The sequence below is a fragment of the Miniopterus schreibersii genome (assembly GCF_964146895.1).
Source record: "Miniopterus schreibersii genome assembly, chromosome: 5".
NCBI classification, from domain to species: domain Eukaryota; kingdom Metazoa; phylum Chordata; class Mammalia; order Chiroptera; family Miniopteridae; genus Miniopterus; species Miniopterus schreibersii.
Genome location: NC_138106.1, coordinates 32740962 through 32756686, shown reverse-complemented (window position 1 = coordinate 32756686; position 15725 = coordinate 32740962). Strand labels below are relative to the sequence as shown.

Below are 15725 nucleotides of genomic sequence, written 5' to 3'. Positions count from 1 at the left end.
GCAGAAGGCCTCTGGCTGCTATCAGCTTTTATTCCAAAAAATTCTGGTTGCTATCAGGTTTTGTTTCAAAATGCATGCATTCATTAAATACAAGTAGTTTACCAAGGACCTAGTCCCTAACTCTAACAGAAAAATAATCCAATCCAGAAGCATATAAATTATACCTTTTCATTAAACAATATTAAACCAGCTGCAAGTAACAGTTAATAGGGTATACATGCGTGGATGTTTATAGATGAGATTATACTTACATTCTTGCACCCAGCACTGTTTTGGAAAAAGTTAAGATAATAATAACTTTACTAAAAAAATACAGCAAAAAACTAACAAGCAAACAACACCTACAGCAAAAGTAGTGTAGCTAGCGCTGGACCCTCCGCGTCTGGTAAGCTACAATGTAATGATCAGTGATACTTAGGATTCGGGAGCTATGAAAAGGCCCCCAGATGCCTTTCGGGTTATCAGCGAAAGGTAAAATATTTGCTACTTTTTAAACCTTTGATAGAGCTTAATGGTGAGTTACTTTATGGTCCTTCGGGCCTGGAAAATTTGGGAGATCGCCTATGGCACAGAAACGTCCCTTAGCACAGGCACAGACCAGCGAAGGCCCTGCTGGGGTCGCACTGAGACAGCCCGTCCGTGAGCCTGGAGCTGCGCGCGTCCCTCACCGGCCCCCGGGCCCCGGGCGCCAGGACCCCCCCCAGGCCGGCAGGTCCCCGCGGCGACGCCGGGGCTGCGGCGGGGGGCGCGGGCGGGGCGCGCCGAGGCCCCGGAGCGGTCGGGGCGCAGACCCCGCGCGGCCCGCGGCTGCGGAACCGAGGGCGCGGCGCTCCCGGGCCTGCGGGGCCCGCCTCGCAGCCGTCGGGAAGGGGGCGCCGCGCACCCCAGGGGCAGCTCCGGAGGCCTGGGCGCTGCGGGCGGCCGCCCTCCCGGGGACTGCGGCTCCCTGGGGCCCCCACTTGCGTCGATGCTGAAGCGTCGCTCTCCCGCGCCCTCGGCGGCGGCGGCGGGTGAGCGGCCGGTCCGCGCAGCGCCGCGGCCTCATGCAGCCGGTCAGCGTCCGGGTTCAAACGACCCTGCAGGGCGGCCGCGGGCGCCAGGGGAGGTGAGTCGGCCCCGCCTCGCAGCCGGGGGCCTCGCCCACAGGTGGCCGCAGGAAGCGCGCCCGCGCGGGAGTTTGGGGGCTGAGCTGGGTTATATCCTCGGACGGTGCCCACTTGCCGTGACTCCCAGGGGACCCCGGAGGCCCCCTCCCCCCCGCTGACTTCTGCGGGCTGCATCCTTTCGCCTTGGCGCCCTCCTCCAGGTGACGAGGCCTTGGAGGCGAGCGCCCTGGTGAGCTGTCCCTGGCTCCCCAGCACCAGAACTTACACAGCACACAGTTGCTGCTCAGAAATGATGTTTTGGTGACCCCGGCCGGGCCGCTCAGTGGTTAGAGCCGAGGTCCCGGTGGATTCTGGCCCAGAGCAGGCGCCTGGGGTGCAGGCTGTGCCCCAGTCAGGGCGAGAGTGGGAGGCCAGCAATCGACGTGTGTCTCTCTCTCTCCCCTCCACTCTCTCTGAAAAGCAATGGAAAAATTATCCTCAGGTGAGGGTTAAAGTGTGTGTGTGTGTGTGTGTGTGTGTGTGTGTGTGTGTGTGTGTTTATATGTATGTTTTGATTGAGTGAAGGAATGAGAACATTACTACCAGCGCTTGGTCCCATTATTGAAGCATGCTTGGGCTTTGGAGTCACAGACCTGGGTTCAAGTCCCACCACCTCCACCACTTAACTACCAATACATTTGGCCGTTGTTATTAACCAGCCTTAAGGAAGGAGAGGAAGATAATTTCTTTAAAGATTTTTAGAGAGAGAGGGAAAGAGAAACATCCATGTGAGAAAGAAACATCCGTCTGCTGCCTCCTGCATGCCCCTGATGAGCCCACAACCCAGGCATGTACTCAGACCAGGAATCGACTGGCAACCTTTGGGTGCATGGGGTGATGCCGACCAACTGAGCCACGCTGGCCAGGGCACTTCTTAAGAGGGGGAAGTGAGATGGTTAAGCTATCCTGAGGCCCTCTTTTCTCACCAGGGGAATGCAAAGCAGAGGGGGTGAGAGTCTTAAGCTTCACTCCCTCTGCCTGTCCCCAGGTTTGGGGCAGGGGGGCAGTCAGTGGGCACCAAAATTGAGAGAAGAGCAGTGCCTGAGGCTGTTTGAGGAATGGGATGTTAAAAGCTTGCCAACTTACTCCTGGGAGGGGTACATTTCACAGCCAAGGTCACTCACTTGACCCAAAACCCTGGATGATCTGTCAGTGGTCGAAGTGGAGTTGGGAACCGAGGAAGTGGGAACAGTAGAGATCACAGTGGTCATCACATCACCCATTTCCATCATCTTTTAATTACACTCATGGGTATTTGAGATAAAGAATGCAGGGGAGTGAGATATAGGGGTTTGGACGGATGTGGGAGTGCAGAGGAGGAAGGAACAGACAGACCCAAGAGGAAAGAGATAGAGGCAAAAACACTTCTCTCTCAGAAATGAACTAATGCTTTTGTGAAGAGACAATTAAGGTGAATCATAGATGGCAGAAGATCAAATGGCAAACTTGCAATGGAACAAGCTTTAATGCCCCGTTCTTAACATAATTAACCAGGTAGAAGAGCAGTTGTGTTCTCCCCGAAGCAACACAGTATCCCATCTTCATTTCTGAAATGCACAGTTGGATTATTGCTCTCTTTTCTTACCAAACTCGATGAACCATGTTGACTTAACCTCATTTACTGTTTCAAAGGAAGTTGTTAAATAATTTTATAATTAAAAAATAGAAGGGTACCCTAGCCGGTTTGTCTCAGTGGATAGAGCATCTGCCTGTGGACTGAAGGGTCCCAGGTTTGATTCCGGCCAAGGGCATGTACCTCGGTTGCAGGCTCGATCTCGGCCTTGGTTGGGGCATGTGTGGGAGGCAACGAATCGATGTGTCTCTCTCACATCAAAGTTTCTCACTCTCTCTCTCTCCCTCCCTTCCTCTTTTCTGAAAAAGCAGTGGAAGAAATATCCTCAGGTGAAGATTAAAAAAAAAAAAAAAAGAAGGGTAAAAAACAATTAACTAAATGTCTTCTGCAACACAAACAAATTATAGGGAAATCATAACTTAACATACACAATGCTTAGGAATTACATACACATGTGAAACTAGCGTCAGAGGAATTATCAAGCTTTGATGAACCACAGCTTCTTTCTAAGGAACACTTTTTGTGCAAGTCACAATGTTGGAGGGAGAGGCTGCTGGCATCTGCAGGGATCACACCCAGATTGGAAAATTCAAGGGTTTTGAAATTGAGTTTGCCTCAGGCTGAGCCAGAAAGCACCTGTAACAATGTGTAGTATCAGGGAGTGTGAAAGTCAGTCCTTTCTGCAGGGGAGACAGCGGAATGGGGGTGGGTACTGCCTTGACTGAATAAAACATTTGCAGGTAACACATTGGTTACAAGTGGAGATGTATTGCTGGCAAAAAGGAATTAAAATGTTGTTTACGCATCTCTGGCTAGAGAGCAAAATTAGATCATTATTAAGTGCTTTGAGGTCCTTGGATGAAAGGTGCTTGTAAATACCACAAAGTTAATTACAGGGCGGTTTATGGTCTTGGAAAACTTATTCAACAATAAGGAAGTGATTGAGGAAATTATGGCATATTCAATTGTTGGAATATTATTATTATGATGTAGAAGGGTTACAAGCATTGCTGCGGACATGGGAAAGTGCTTATGTTAAGTGAAAAAGACAGGATTTAAAAACCCCCACTATATCCATTGTGATCTCATTCTATTTAAAATAGTATAGAAGAGGGGAATAGCCCACTAAGTGAACAGTTATTATCTCTAAGTAGTAGAATTGTGGGTGATTTTTTTTTTCTACTTTCCAAATTTCATAAAATGAACATATAAAGTACATTACTTTCACAAATTCTATGATATTTGTTGAGGCTTTCTTTATGGCTCAGTTGGTGGTTAGGTTTCATAAATGTTCCATATATGTTTGAGAAGAATATATATTCCATAGGGGACGGTGTTCTGTATTATCATTGAAATATAGCTTGTTAATTGTTTTGCTTAAATCTATTTCCTTACTGATTTGTCTGGTAAATTACTGAGGGAGTGTGTAAAAATATCTCATAATCTGATAGTGGATTTTGTCTGTTTCTCCTGTAGCTCTGTCAATAAGGCAATGCTACTAGGTACATATGAATCAGTATTATTTGATTTTCCAAGTGTATTGAACTTTTAATCAATGTTATTACCTTTTTTACTTTTAATAAAGCTTTTTAATCTTAAGGTTCATATCAATTTGCTTTTCATTAGACTTTGCCTGACTTATTTCAACATTTCTATATGTGTTTTAGATGTATCTTTTGTAAAAACATATCTGTTTAAATCTAGTCTGACAGTCTTTGTCTTTTAGCTGGATTATTTAATCCATTTAGATTTATTGTAATTCCTGGTATACTTGGATTCTATCATGTTTTGGTGCTTTCTGTTTGTCCTGTCTTTTCCATGAGTTTTTTAACTCTTCTTTCTTGCTTTTTTTGGGGATTGATATCTACCCACCTACCCACCCCTTCCATTCTTTCTTCCTCTACTAGTTTTTTAGTTAAACAATTTATTTATCCTCTCTTATTTGATACTCCAGAAATTTTAGCATGCAAACTTGAAACTCATCAAAGAGAAATCAATGTCTTTATCTTTCCCTAGAAAAACACCAGGCTTTTAGAAGATACAAACTCTTTCGCCCCTTTAAGTTATATGTTCTTGTCATGTGTTTATTTTTCCTTTTAACTCTATAATGATGATGATGATAATTTTATTTAAAAATTTAAAAAATAATTTAAATATTTATTAAATTTAGATGTTATTATTTGATATAGTCAATATCTTCACTTACCTATTTACCCCTTAATTGCTCTTCATTTCTGTTTAAATCTCAGCTCTTCCATCTGAATTGTTTTCCCTCCGCCTCAGGTAAATACCTGACATTTTTCTTAGTGAGGACCTACTGATGGCAAAGTTAGTTTTGTGTGCAGCTGAAATATCTTTATTTCATACTTATTCTTGAGAGATTTTTGCTAGGTATAGAATTCTGTGGTTACTTTCTCTCAGCATATTGACAACATTCCTGTCTTCTGGCTTCCATTCTCGTAGAGAAGTAAGCTTTCAACCTATCTCTCATTCTTTTGGCGTTAATCTGCCTTTCCCTCTGGCTGCTTTTAAGGTTTTGTCTTGTCTTGGTGTGTGTGCAATATTTCTGTGATGTGCCTAGATGTAGGTTTCTTTTTATTTTATCTCACTGGGCTTCTGGAATCTGTGGACTGTGGTCTTCATCAGTGCTGGAATTTTATTATCCTATTAAAAAAACTCTCTGTATTATCCTGTTTTGCAGATCTGTCTCTCTGTTTACTTATCTTTTCAGATGTATCTAATATACTGTTAAATTTTTCCACTGAGTTTGATTTCAATTATTTTATTTTCATTTCTAGAAATTCTATTTGATTATTTTAAATATTGAATTGGTCATATTTTAGAGTCTTTTGCTCTTCCTGATATTTCTCATCCTTCCTTTATTTCTTTAAACATATTATAGATACATTTTTATATACTGTTCAGATATCTGAAGTTTTTGGTGGATCTGGTTGTCTTGTCAATTTTTTCTCACTCAAGGTCCCTTATTGTGTGTTTTATAACTTTGAATGACAACACATACTCCTCAAAACTCTATAAGATTCCTTTGAGGTGAGCTTCTCTAGGGAAGAATATATTTGCTACTGTCAGCTGCCAAAGGGACAACTACTTGAGACAACATCAAATGCAATTTTTAGTTTAAGGCTTTTGAATTTCCCAGGTAGTGTGAATTCAGGATAAAACTCTTTTGAGGAACACTTTAAAGTTCCAAAATCTCAGGGGAGATTGTAATTTTCCTTCTTTACTAGTTTCAGGGTTTGAGGTGGTTATTTCTAGTTTATTCTTTCGCTGAGTAGGGGGTCCTTTGGGTTCCCAGTTCTAGATGAGTGGTGTGTGACATCCTATACCTTGGATAGCCTTGGGCATTGTGTCCGGTCCTCGTGCCCTCCCCTGAAACTGGGAAACTGAAGCTCAAGGTCACTAAGTTCTGCAAATGCCCTGAAGGTAAAAGTTTACTTCGGTCCACTTTCCTCTTTAGGTTGCTACTTTCAGAGAGTTTTTGTCAGTTGAGTATTTCCAATTGTTTTTGTTTTTAAAAAGCTTTGGCCAGAATTTTTCGTTGTTCGCAGTTAGAGTGGGTGTGCAGTCCACCATGAGAATGAAAGAGAAGCCTATTACTTTTACAACAATGAACATATATATGTGTATCCATTTTTGGTGATTATTCTTTCTCCCAAACATGAAGTAACTTCTTCACAAGGGATCTATGAGGTTGTCAACTTTTCATAAAGCCTTGAAACTAAGTGGACAGAAACATTAGAGAGAGAAACACAGTCTCTTAGACTACCAGGTTCGTCTGTTTCCTAAATGAGATCGGAATCAGGCTATGCCAGTTTTGTGTCTCATATAGTTATAACTGGGTTTGTTAAATCGATGTACCAGAAATGCCAGAGAGACCTCGCAACAAGCTTCCTCACACGTGGCTTCCATGGACACCTTACAACAAAGCTCCAGGATACCTCACGATACATAGCAGCTAAAGTCCAGTTTCAGGACACAAGGGCAAATGCAGGGAGCCGGGTACTGGGAATGTACCCAACAAACTAGCCAAACCTTACTTTAGGACTAAAACTCTTCATCAGTCTCTCATGTTTGTTGATACATTGTAAAATGTACTGGCTCAAATTCCATTAAAAAATTTCCCCCCTGCCCGTTCTCTGAGGGTGGCATGACAGAGGGTGATTCAAGTATCAAAGGAGACTAAAAACCCCCAAACCAGGTCCTTGATTCCCAAAGTAGTAATAACTGCAGAGTGCGGCTATGTCTGAGGTTGGTGCTCCCGCTGCGGGCTCCTGAACCATCCGATTGTCTGACGTTCCCCTCGACTCTCTTTGGAGTTTGAGGATATTGCCAGTAGAAAAAGAGCTAGGGAGGGGAAGGAGAAGGGGAGGATGGGGCATAAAGTATAAAATATGCTTTGGGCCTGGCCGGTGTGCCTCAGTTGGTTGGAGCACGTCCTGTGCACCAAAAGGTTGCAGGTTTGATTCCCTGTCAAGGGCATAGGCCCAGGTTGTGGGCTTGATCCCCGGTGGCAGGGGTGCAGGAGGCAGCCAATTTATGTTGCACTCTCACATCAGTATTCTCTCCCCCCCTTTCCCTTCTTTTCTCTCTAAAAATCAATAACCTATTCTTTAAAAAAAATAATAAAATAAAATATGCTTTGGAAGAAAACTAGTCATTCCCTTGACGAGGTTTTTGCTTGGCTTCATGGAGCCCGAGTCTCTACCATTATTGGTGCATTTGTTTGGTTTAAGATTTTCTTAAGCCTCTTAAAATGGACTCATCTCTGGGACTCAGCTGCCTTCTGAGCAGGGAACAGCAAATCAGGGACACTGACCGTAGGGAGCAGTAGGACTGAGGCAAATGGGAGAACACGCTTCTGTCCGTAGGGGCAGCCTCTGCTCGGTTGGCCAGCCGTTCATAGGCAGAAATGTGGATCTTGTGATGCTTTCAAAAGTCAGAAGTCAGCATTTTTATGAGATTTCATGATTTTTGAAGTGTTAGTAACTAATCCCACATTAAAAAAAAGATCCACAGAGAAAGCCAAACAAAGCACATTTGTGGGCTGGATCCTGTCCATGGGCCACCAGTTTGTAACCTTTGTGTTGGACTTTACTATTCATTGGACACCCCATTGTGAGAGAATTTATTACATCCTTTGCTGGGGCAGAGCAGGGAGAGGGAGAGGAGAAATGTGGGGCCACTCATGGGCCAAGAGAAGAGCGGTGAAGGGAGAGAAGACAGCGGTGAAGCCTTCATTATCCTGAGTGGGTTGGGCTGCGGGCCAGAAAGCCCCATGGCCAATGGGCTGCCCTTCCAACAGCTGGATGTGAAAGATCAAGTCAGATGCTAGTTCAGGATGCTCTTCATTCCAAATGTGAACTTTTTGAGTCACTTTCCATATGAAATTCATAAAAGAATGTAAAAAATAGTTTCAGGGGCAATGTGCAATAACCCTGCATGATAGGCAAGTTCATAACACTTATTTACATGAAACAAACAAAAGCTACTTTTACAGGTAATTCTTTTCTAGCCATTGGTTAAACAGGTCTCTAAAGACTTCCACCAGGCAACATTCCTTAGTTTTGTTTGTTACACCCAAGATAAAAAATTATATCACATCATTTTAGCATGTTTAGATAGACTTTTCACCAAGCTCTGAACATGGCATCTCGTTGGGTTGCATCGAGCTTGTTTACGACCCTTAGGTGGGCAGCAAATGGGATCATCCCTCAACCCCCAGGGGCTGGTAAATGTCCCCACTTCTTTATAAGCTTATTGAAATCTCTCTCCTCCACCTCCCCCCACCCAAGGACAGCCTTTTCTGCCTCAGAGTGGAAGAGAAATACAGACCACAGCGACGGAGACCCACCCGACGGGCACAGGAAGCTGCCGTCCAGTGCTGCAGAGGACAGAGCCGTGCTGCTGGGGTTCGCGATGATGGGCTTCGCGGTTCTGATGTTCTTCTTGTTTGGAATAGCCATCCTACAGCCCTTCATGCTTAGGTAAGAAGCGGGGAAAAGAGGCCCAGAATTCCCAGTGCAGATCAGATGCGGGCGCAGTGGCAGAGAGGGGAGGCTGGCTTTGGTTTCTGCAGCCCTCTGATCACTGTTCCTCCCCGGTGCTGGGTGGGAGCTGGGGGTGAGCAAGAAGTGTAAGAAAGTGGGGGGTATTTCTTTCCCCCTCCCCAACTTCCATCTCAAAAATACCCCCAACCACAAATCCACAAATGAGATAGTCATGTAGGTAATAAATCCTCCCTTTACCATGCAGGCATCCCAGGGCAGGGCTAATTTAAGCCTTCTACATGAGCACAATACAAGTTTTTGAGCCTGAGCTTTTTGAGTTGGCTATGTCTCCCTGGCACATTCTAACAAACTCACTCGGGGGATGCTGAAGTTTGGAAACCACTGATCTCAGGGTTGGTGTAGACAGAAATATGCCAGGAGGGTCCTAACTGAGACGGAGCTTGGCGATTTGTTGCTATTTATTCCGTCTGCATGTCCCCCAAGCTCCCTGGTCACTGTGTGCCTTCTGCGATGGTCCTACACGACCTCGAAATAGACAAATGTCTCGGGTTACCACATTAGACCTATCGAACTAAGTTTTCGAGAGGGTGCAGATCATTATTTTATTTTTTCCGATTGAAGCCCTCAGAGAGAAGACGCGAACTGCACCGTCATCCACACACGCCTCACGGACGACGGGACGGACTGTGCTCCCACCTGCGGCGTGGGCTGCCAAGGTCAGGGCAGGCACCCCTGTCTGCAGGTGCTTGTGAACCTCACCCATTCAGGTCAGAAAGCTCTCCTACATTATAATGAAGAGGCTGTCCAGATAAATTCCAAGGTAATGCTCTAATTAAAAAGTTCTAAGTACAGCAACCCTTCCAGGCCCGACTGTCCCCAGCGCGGTGCAGTACCCTGGGCCGTCTAGGGATAAATCTGTTTCCTTCCAGTGGATGTCTGATAGTGATCAAATCAGGATAAGTGAAGCTAAAAGCATTCTTGGAGGACAAATGGGATAAATAGAGGAGAAATTACTCCAATTTCACACACTGATGTCTGGAATTTATAGGCTGAACCAATGAAGAGAGTCATTTCTGGGTGGTCTTCCTTTTGAAGGTCCCACTCCCCATCATATCAAAAATGGTAAAAGGTACAGTCCACCTTAAATCAAGCAAGTCATTTTTCTTATCAGAGAAATTGAAAGGATTAGTATAATTTTGATCTTAATAAGTTACTCAACTGGTTCATGTGATATAAAGTGTACATTTACACCTAACAAAGTTGAGCTCTATTAGATTAGTTCACACATTATACTTTGTTGCCTTCACTTAATCACTAATTTTAATTTGAGGATTTCTGTTTTCTATTTTGGATGCAATAATTTTTAAGATGTCAAACATTTTTATAGGCCATTGGCACAGTGTTTGGAGTGTCTAGTGGATGTGGCAATAACCTCGAGCTTTTTGGGGGAAAAATCACCAGCTGATAGAGCTCCCTTATCCACTGGTTCTGCCTCCCAGGAACCAGAGCCCATGTGGGGCCCCTCTTTGTGGACCTAAGACAAAAGCCTCATTATGCTAATCCTTTAGGGAGAGATTTTACTACAGGACATCAAGACAAAGACAATAGAGGGATGAATAGGTGCTGAAAGCACACAGAGAGCTCAGTAAATATTTGTTGAATGGACAAATGGATTGAGTTACTGTCCAGGAAGAGACCAAGGACCTGCATGTCAGGAGCATGGTCCTTATGAAGTTGGTCAGTCGCTTCTGCAATGCCTTTATCCTAAGACTACTTTCCCACATCTCTGCTTAGTGCCTGGAAATGGCCATTTCACTCTGTGCCTGTCTGCGAACCCTTCCCCATGAGCTATGTAATAGGTTTCGTCACCCTGAGACGGAAACTCCCCACTAATAGCTTTATTTTGAAGCTACTTCAGAATTAAACTGTTAGGTGCCTGGTGTCGGGAAGTGTCTTCATCTTTCTCCTCCCCCATGTTCCTAGTGCTTTTACACACCTAAGTGCCACCGAGACAGGGATGACTTGCTCAACAGTGCTCTGGACATAAAGGAATTCTTCGATCACCAAAATGGGACCCCCTTCTCGTGCTTCTACAGCCCAGACAGCCAAGCTGAAGATGTGATTCTCATGAAAAAGTATGACCGAATGGTTATCTTCCACTGCTTATTTTGGCCTTCGCTGACTCTGCTGGGTGGCGCCCTGATTGTTGGCATGGTGCGGTTAACACAGTACCTGTCCCTTCTGTGTGACAAGTACAGCACCGCATTCAGAGGTGAGGCAGGTGGCAAAGCACCTTACATGGAACGGCACCGGCCCACACTGCGGAGTGTGTGGAGAAGCCGAGGAAGGAGCCGAGGAATCTCAGGATGGTGGCCAGACTGAAGTCTTGGCCTTCAGATACCTGCACTTCCTGCACGCCAGGACTTAATTATGTCTGCTTGCAATTCAACCATGAAGAGGCAGTGAAGTATGATATGGGAAAGAAAAACTTCTAAAAGTCTCACATGTATTGTTTATCCTGTAAATATATACAAATCCACCATCTTTTCTACTCTAAATCTCTTTCCACATTAGCCAAGGAAGCACTTTTTGTTCCCACATGGCAAAATGAGCTCAAGGTAGCTGTCCTTCAATTGCAGCTCTAGCTAGAACTTATCCATGTGGAAATAAATGATTAGGGTATCTGGCCTATCCAGCAGTGGACAACCAGCCTAGTTCTACACAGTATAGTTCCTATTAAAACACTTCTCCAAAAAATTCTTGGTGAAGACAGTTCATTCACTATAGGAGACACTAATCTGGTGATCACCAGAGGTGTGGCCCTACCATTTCACGTCACCATCCGTGATACAGGAGGGAAGCCACTGCCTAGAAAATTCACCAAGTTTAGAGTTACTTGTACTGAACTTTACCATGTACCATGTAAGTCTTCTCCCAGCAACAGTTTTTAGGTCATTATGCTTCCCGTAAATTCATTCTTTGCACACATTCTGGGGAGAGTGGGAGATGGACGGAGCTGTGCTGTGCAGCAGGGACATGCTGCCTGGGATGGAATTTGACATTCATCTCAGATCATCTGCGTCACAGGAAAACCCCGCATGGAAACTCACCACTGTCCATGCACTAATTGATGACTCAACCATCGTTATTAAATAATGTCGCTCTCCCAACAGGTGCTTTCCACATTAAGCTGAATGTATGAGATGAAAACAGTTTATTCTGAAAACCAATGTGCCTTATTTTTAAAATTTTACTAAAAAAAATCTTACTTCAGGGACAACAGAAGATGAGACTCTTGAAGCAACTCTTTTATGTAGATGTAACCAAACAAGAAACTTTAATCCTAAGCCAATTTAATGCCTTTTAGAAATTGATTTTAAGCCACAAATTACTAAATAAACTGAAGTCAAATTGAGCAATATTGACTTGACCGGTAATGAATAATTCTGGTGTTTTCTCTTTCTACTGTGGAACAGTGGAGAGGACATGTGTCTCAGAGTGGGAGAGCCAAGATATGGAAATGACTTAAGTGTCCATCGACAGATTAAAGAAAATGTGATTCTAGAAATATAATGTGTGTATACATATACACAGTGAAATATTATTCAGCCTTAAAAAAGGAGATCCTGCCCCGGCCGAGTGGCTCAGTTGGTTGGAGCATTAGAGGCAACTGATCGATGTTTCACTCTCACATTGATATTTATCTCTCTAAAATACCAAGTGAGGATTTAAAAAGAAAGAAAAAAGGAGATCCTGCTATTTGCAACAACACAGATAAACCTGGAGGGCATTATGTTAATTAAAATAAGCCAGCTACAGAAGGAAAAGACGGCATGTCACTGCATTTATGCAGTCTAAAAAAGTCAAATACACAGAAACAGAGAGTGGTACGATGGTTATTGGGTGTATGTGGGGGAAGTGGGGAGATGTTGGTTAAAGGGTACAAACTTTCAGTTATAAGATGAGTACATCTAGAGATTTAGTATACAGCATGAGGACTAGTTAATAATACTGTACTGAAGACTGGAAATGTGCTGAGAGAGTAGATTTCAGGTGCTCTCATCACACACACGGTATCTGTGAGATGATACGTTAATTAGCTTGACTGTAGTAATCATCTCACTATGTATATCAAATCATTATATTGTAGACCTTAAAAATATACAATCCTCATTAAAAATAAATTCAATCAGCCTCAGTACCTCTCATCAGACAGCTGGCGTAGGGGTGAGGGTAGGAAGCTGCAGGAGAGGATCCTCCCCACCTCCTCTTGGCTAAATATGATATGCATTTAAGGTCCAGAATGTGCTGTTTAAAAGGTTATGGTAAACTCTTTTGTATACCAAAGACTTCCCTGTAATAGAATGTGTATGCACATACATTTAAATCATTCTGCAAATTGAGTTTCTGTAGTTTTCTTAAATTAAGGACACATCTTTATTCCATTTCTTAGTAAGGTTGACACCCACCTAATGATATGCCATTCTTGGGATTTTTCTCCTAACAAATTCAAAACCACTAATTTGAAACCTAGAGGGTGTGAAAGTGTGAAACCTGAAGTATCTGAATTCCCACAGTTTTCCATCTCAGGAAAGAGACATTATGCTGGGAGAACAGTCAATTTAGAACAATGTTAAAGTCACTCAAATCACTTGGCAAATAAACAAATTTAAACAATTATGTGCTGTTAATTGCTTAGAAGTACTAAGTGCCAATGCCCATGTGCATTATGGGTCCAAAAACCACTCAGACTTACCTTTTGCAAGGTTTACATGAACTGAAAGCAAAACCAGTTTGCTACTAATCTAAGTTCTTTTCTAGGTTCTGTTCTTCAGTTGACTTGGAAAAAAGTGCGTTTGCACATACAAACACATTCGTACATGTATGTGTATACATGTATTTAAAATACAAGCCTAGCCCGGCTGGCGTGGCTCAGTGGTTGAGCATGGACCTAGGATCCAGGAGATCGCGGTTCGATTCCCGGTCAGGGCACATGCGAGGGCTGCAGGCTCTTCCCCAGCAGGGGGCCTGCAGGAGGCAGCCGATCAATGACTCTCATCATTGATGTTTCTCTCTCTCTCCCTCTCCCTCCTGCTCTCTGAAATCAATAAAGATATATATATTTAAAAAATAATAAAAGTATATAATTCTTTATGCTTACAGGAAGTTAATACTGAAACAGATTATTTCTCTAACATTCATCACTTTACTGGGGCAGAAAAATTGGCTTTGAAGGCATAATTATTTCAGGTTACTGTTCAATGTTTCTTAGTCATTACTGGTAAGAACTTGAATTCCACTAAAGTTTGATTAGCAATACTGGTTTGCTTTTAAGTATTCAAAAGATAGCAAAATATAATTATCAGTTATTTATATAGTACACAGTTTAAAATATATAGTACACTAAGGATTGTTTGGACACAAGTCAAGGTAATTTCTGTCTTTTTTTAATAAACAGCGTGATATTACAGACTGCGAAGTTAAAGAAAAGCAGACATTGACAGTTTCTGATGAGCACAAACAGTAAGTGCAGTCACAGGCCAAACTTCTTGCCAGGAACAGCAAGACTGGGAAGAGGTCTTAAATTAATTCTATATTCTCAGTACAATAACACATGCATCTCGCTGTGTCAAATACTTTTTGGGCCATCATTAAAAGAACATTTAAAAACATTTTTCTCCTAACTAAAGCAGTATACCACAGGACTTCAATTCATTGAATGACAAAATATAGAGAGATCTGCTACAATAAATGGGGCTAAAAGGATGGTGGGAACTACTTTGTAAAATTTCCAAAGTCAACATTTGGGTATGTTAGTAGTCTTCACTTGGTAGTGCCACATCCCCCAAGATGTTAAAGTGTTATGTTCCAGAAGGATATATTCTTTTAGATTTTATTCAACCCAATTAAGTCCAAGGACTGAATCACATTTAAACCACTGATTGCATCTGAAACTTAGGTTCCATAACCAAAAACTTTCCTAGAAATCAGATAAAGGCCAACTTCTCTGAACACTCTTAGGAACATAAATTAAACTTGATAAGGGGCCTTTTCTTATGAAATCAATAGATAATGACCACATTTGGAAATTTACACTAGAATCAAGGAGCTCAGTCTTATTAAAGATATTTTGAGAAAATATCAAAGTTGGTTTTCTGCCTCTTTGCTAACCTAGAAGAATGAACTAAAATAAGATTCATGTAAAAAAAAAAAAAGTACATGGCTCGTAGCATAACCACAAAATTATTGTAGTGACAGATTAAATATGATTTAGATAGATTCATAGACTTAAATAGCTTACAGAATGCATTAAAAAGCCCCTTTCCATACTTACCAACATGAGGAATGGAGTCTATGGTTGGTAGTGAAAATCAGTTACCCAACTACACTAAATGTATGTACAAGGGACTGATTTTATTTATTTTCTCCCTGCTAAAACTTACATGTAATTGTGTAAAAATTAAGTCAGAAAATTTCCTTATGGCTCATAACTGTCACTTTATGCTAGCTAGCAGGACTGTAATATTAACATACCTAAAATATTAACATATCTACACAAAAGGAACGGCGCTGGTTGAAAAAAAGGAAGTGCAAAACTTGAACAAGTGGAAGACTTGAGTGAAATGAGCTTCTTTAAATACTAACATCCCAACTTGGGAAACTCCTAATAAATTCTAAACTCTTCTGAATTTTAGAACCTTGATGTTTACACCAAGAAATAAAAGATGCCTCTTGACTAGAGCTAGCAAGCAGTGTGTATACAGATAGAAATGTGTGCAAATATACACACACTAATTTCACTAATCAAGAAAACAGAACACAACTAATTTCAAATATTGAATTCAAGAACCTAGTACCATGAACATCCTAGCACTATAGCCTTTACCAAATGGCTGGAGCAATGATTAATTTTTTAACCAGAATTTTTTCTTAATGTCTCCAATGCCATTAAAAACAAGGCATGCGAACTCTGACTTC

At 42.5% G+C, this 15725-nt stretch overlaps 1 protein-coding gene across 2 annotated transcripts; it reads left to right on the top strand.

Moving 5' to 3' along the window:
• The first annotated feature begins 1040 nt into the window (after positions 1-1040).
• KCNMB3 (potassium calcium-activated channel subfamily M regulatory beta subunit 3) lies at positions 1041-14359 on the top strand. Of its 2 annotated transcripts, none has more exons than XM_081137826.1 (4): positions 1041-1105; positions 8532-8723; positions 9369-9567; positions 14206-14359. In XM_081137826.1, the coding sequence occupies exons 1-4, from the start codon at positions 1044-1046 to the stop codon at positions 14272-14274; spliced, it is 522 nt and encodes a 173-aa protein (XP_080993952.1). In that variant the 5' UTR covers positions 1041-1043; the 3' UTR covers positions 14275-14359. The 2 variants fall into 2 exon arrangements, with proteins under 2 accessions (XP_080993952.1, XP_080993951.1); XM_081137825.1 differs by lacking the exon at positions 14206-14359 and adding an exon at positions 10731-12176.
• Positions 14360-15725: the final 1366 nt, after the last annotated feature.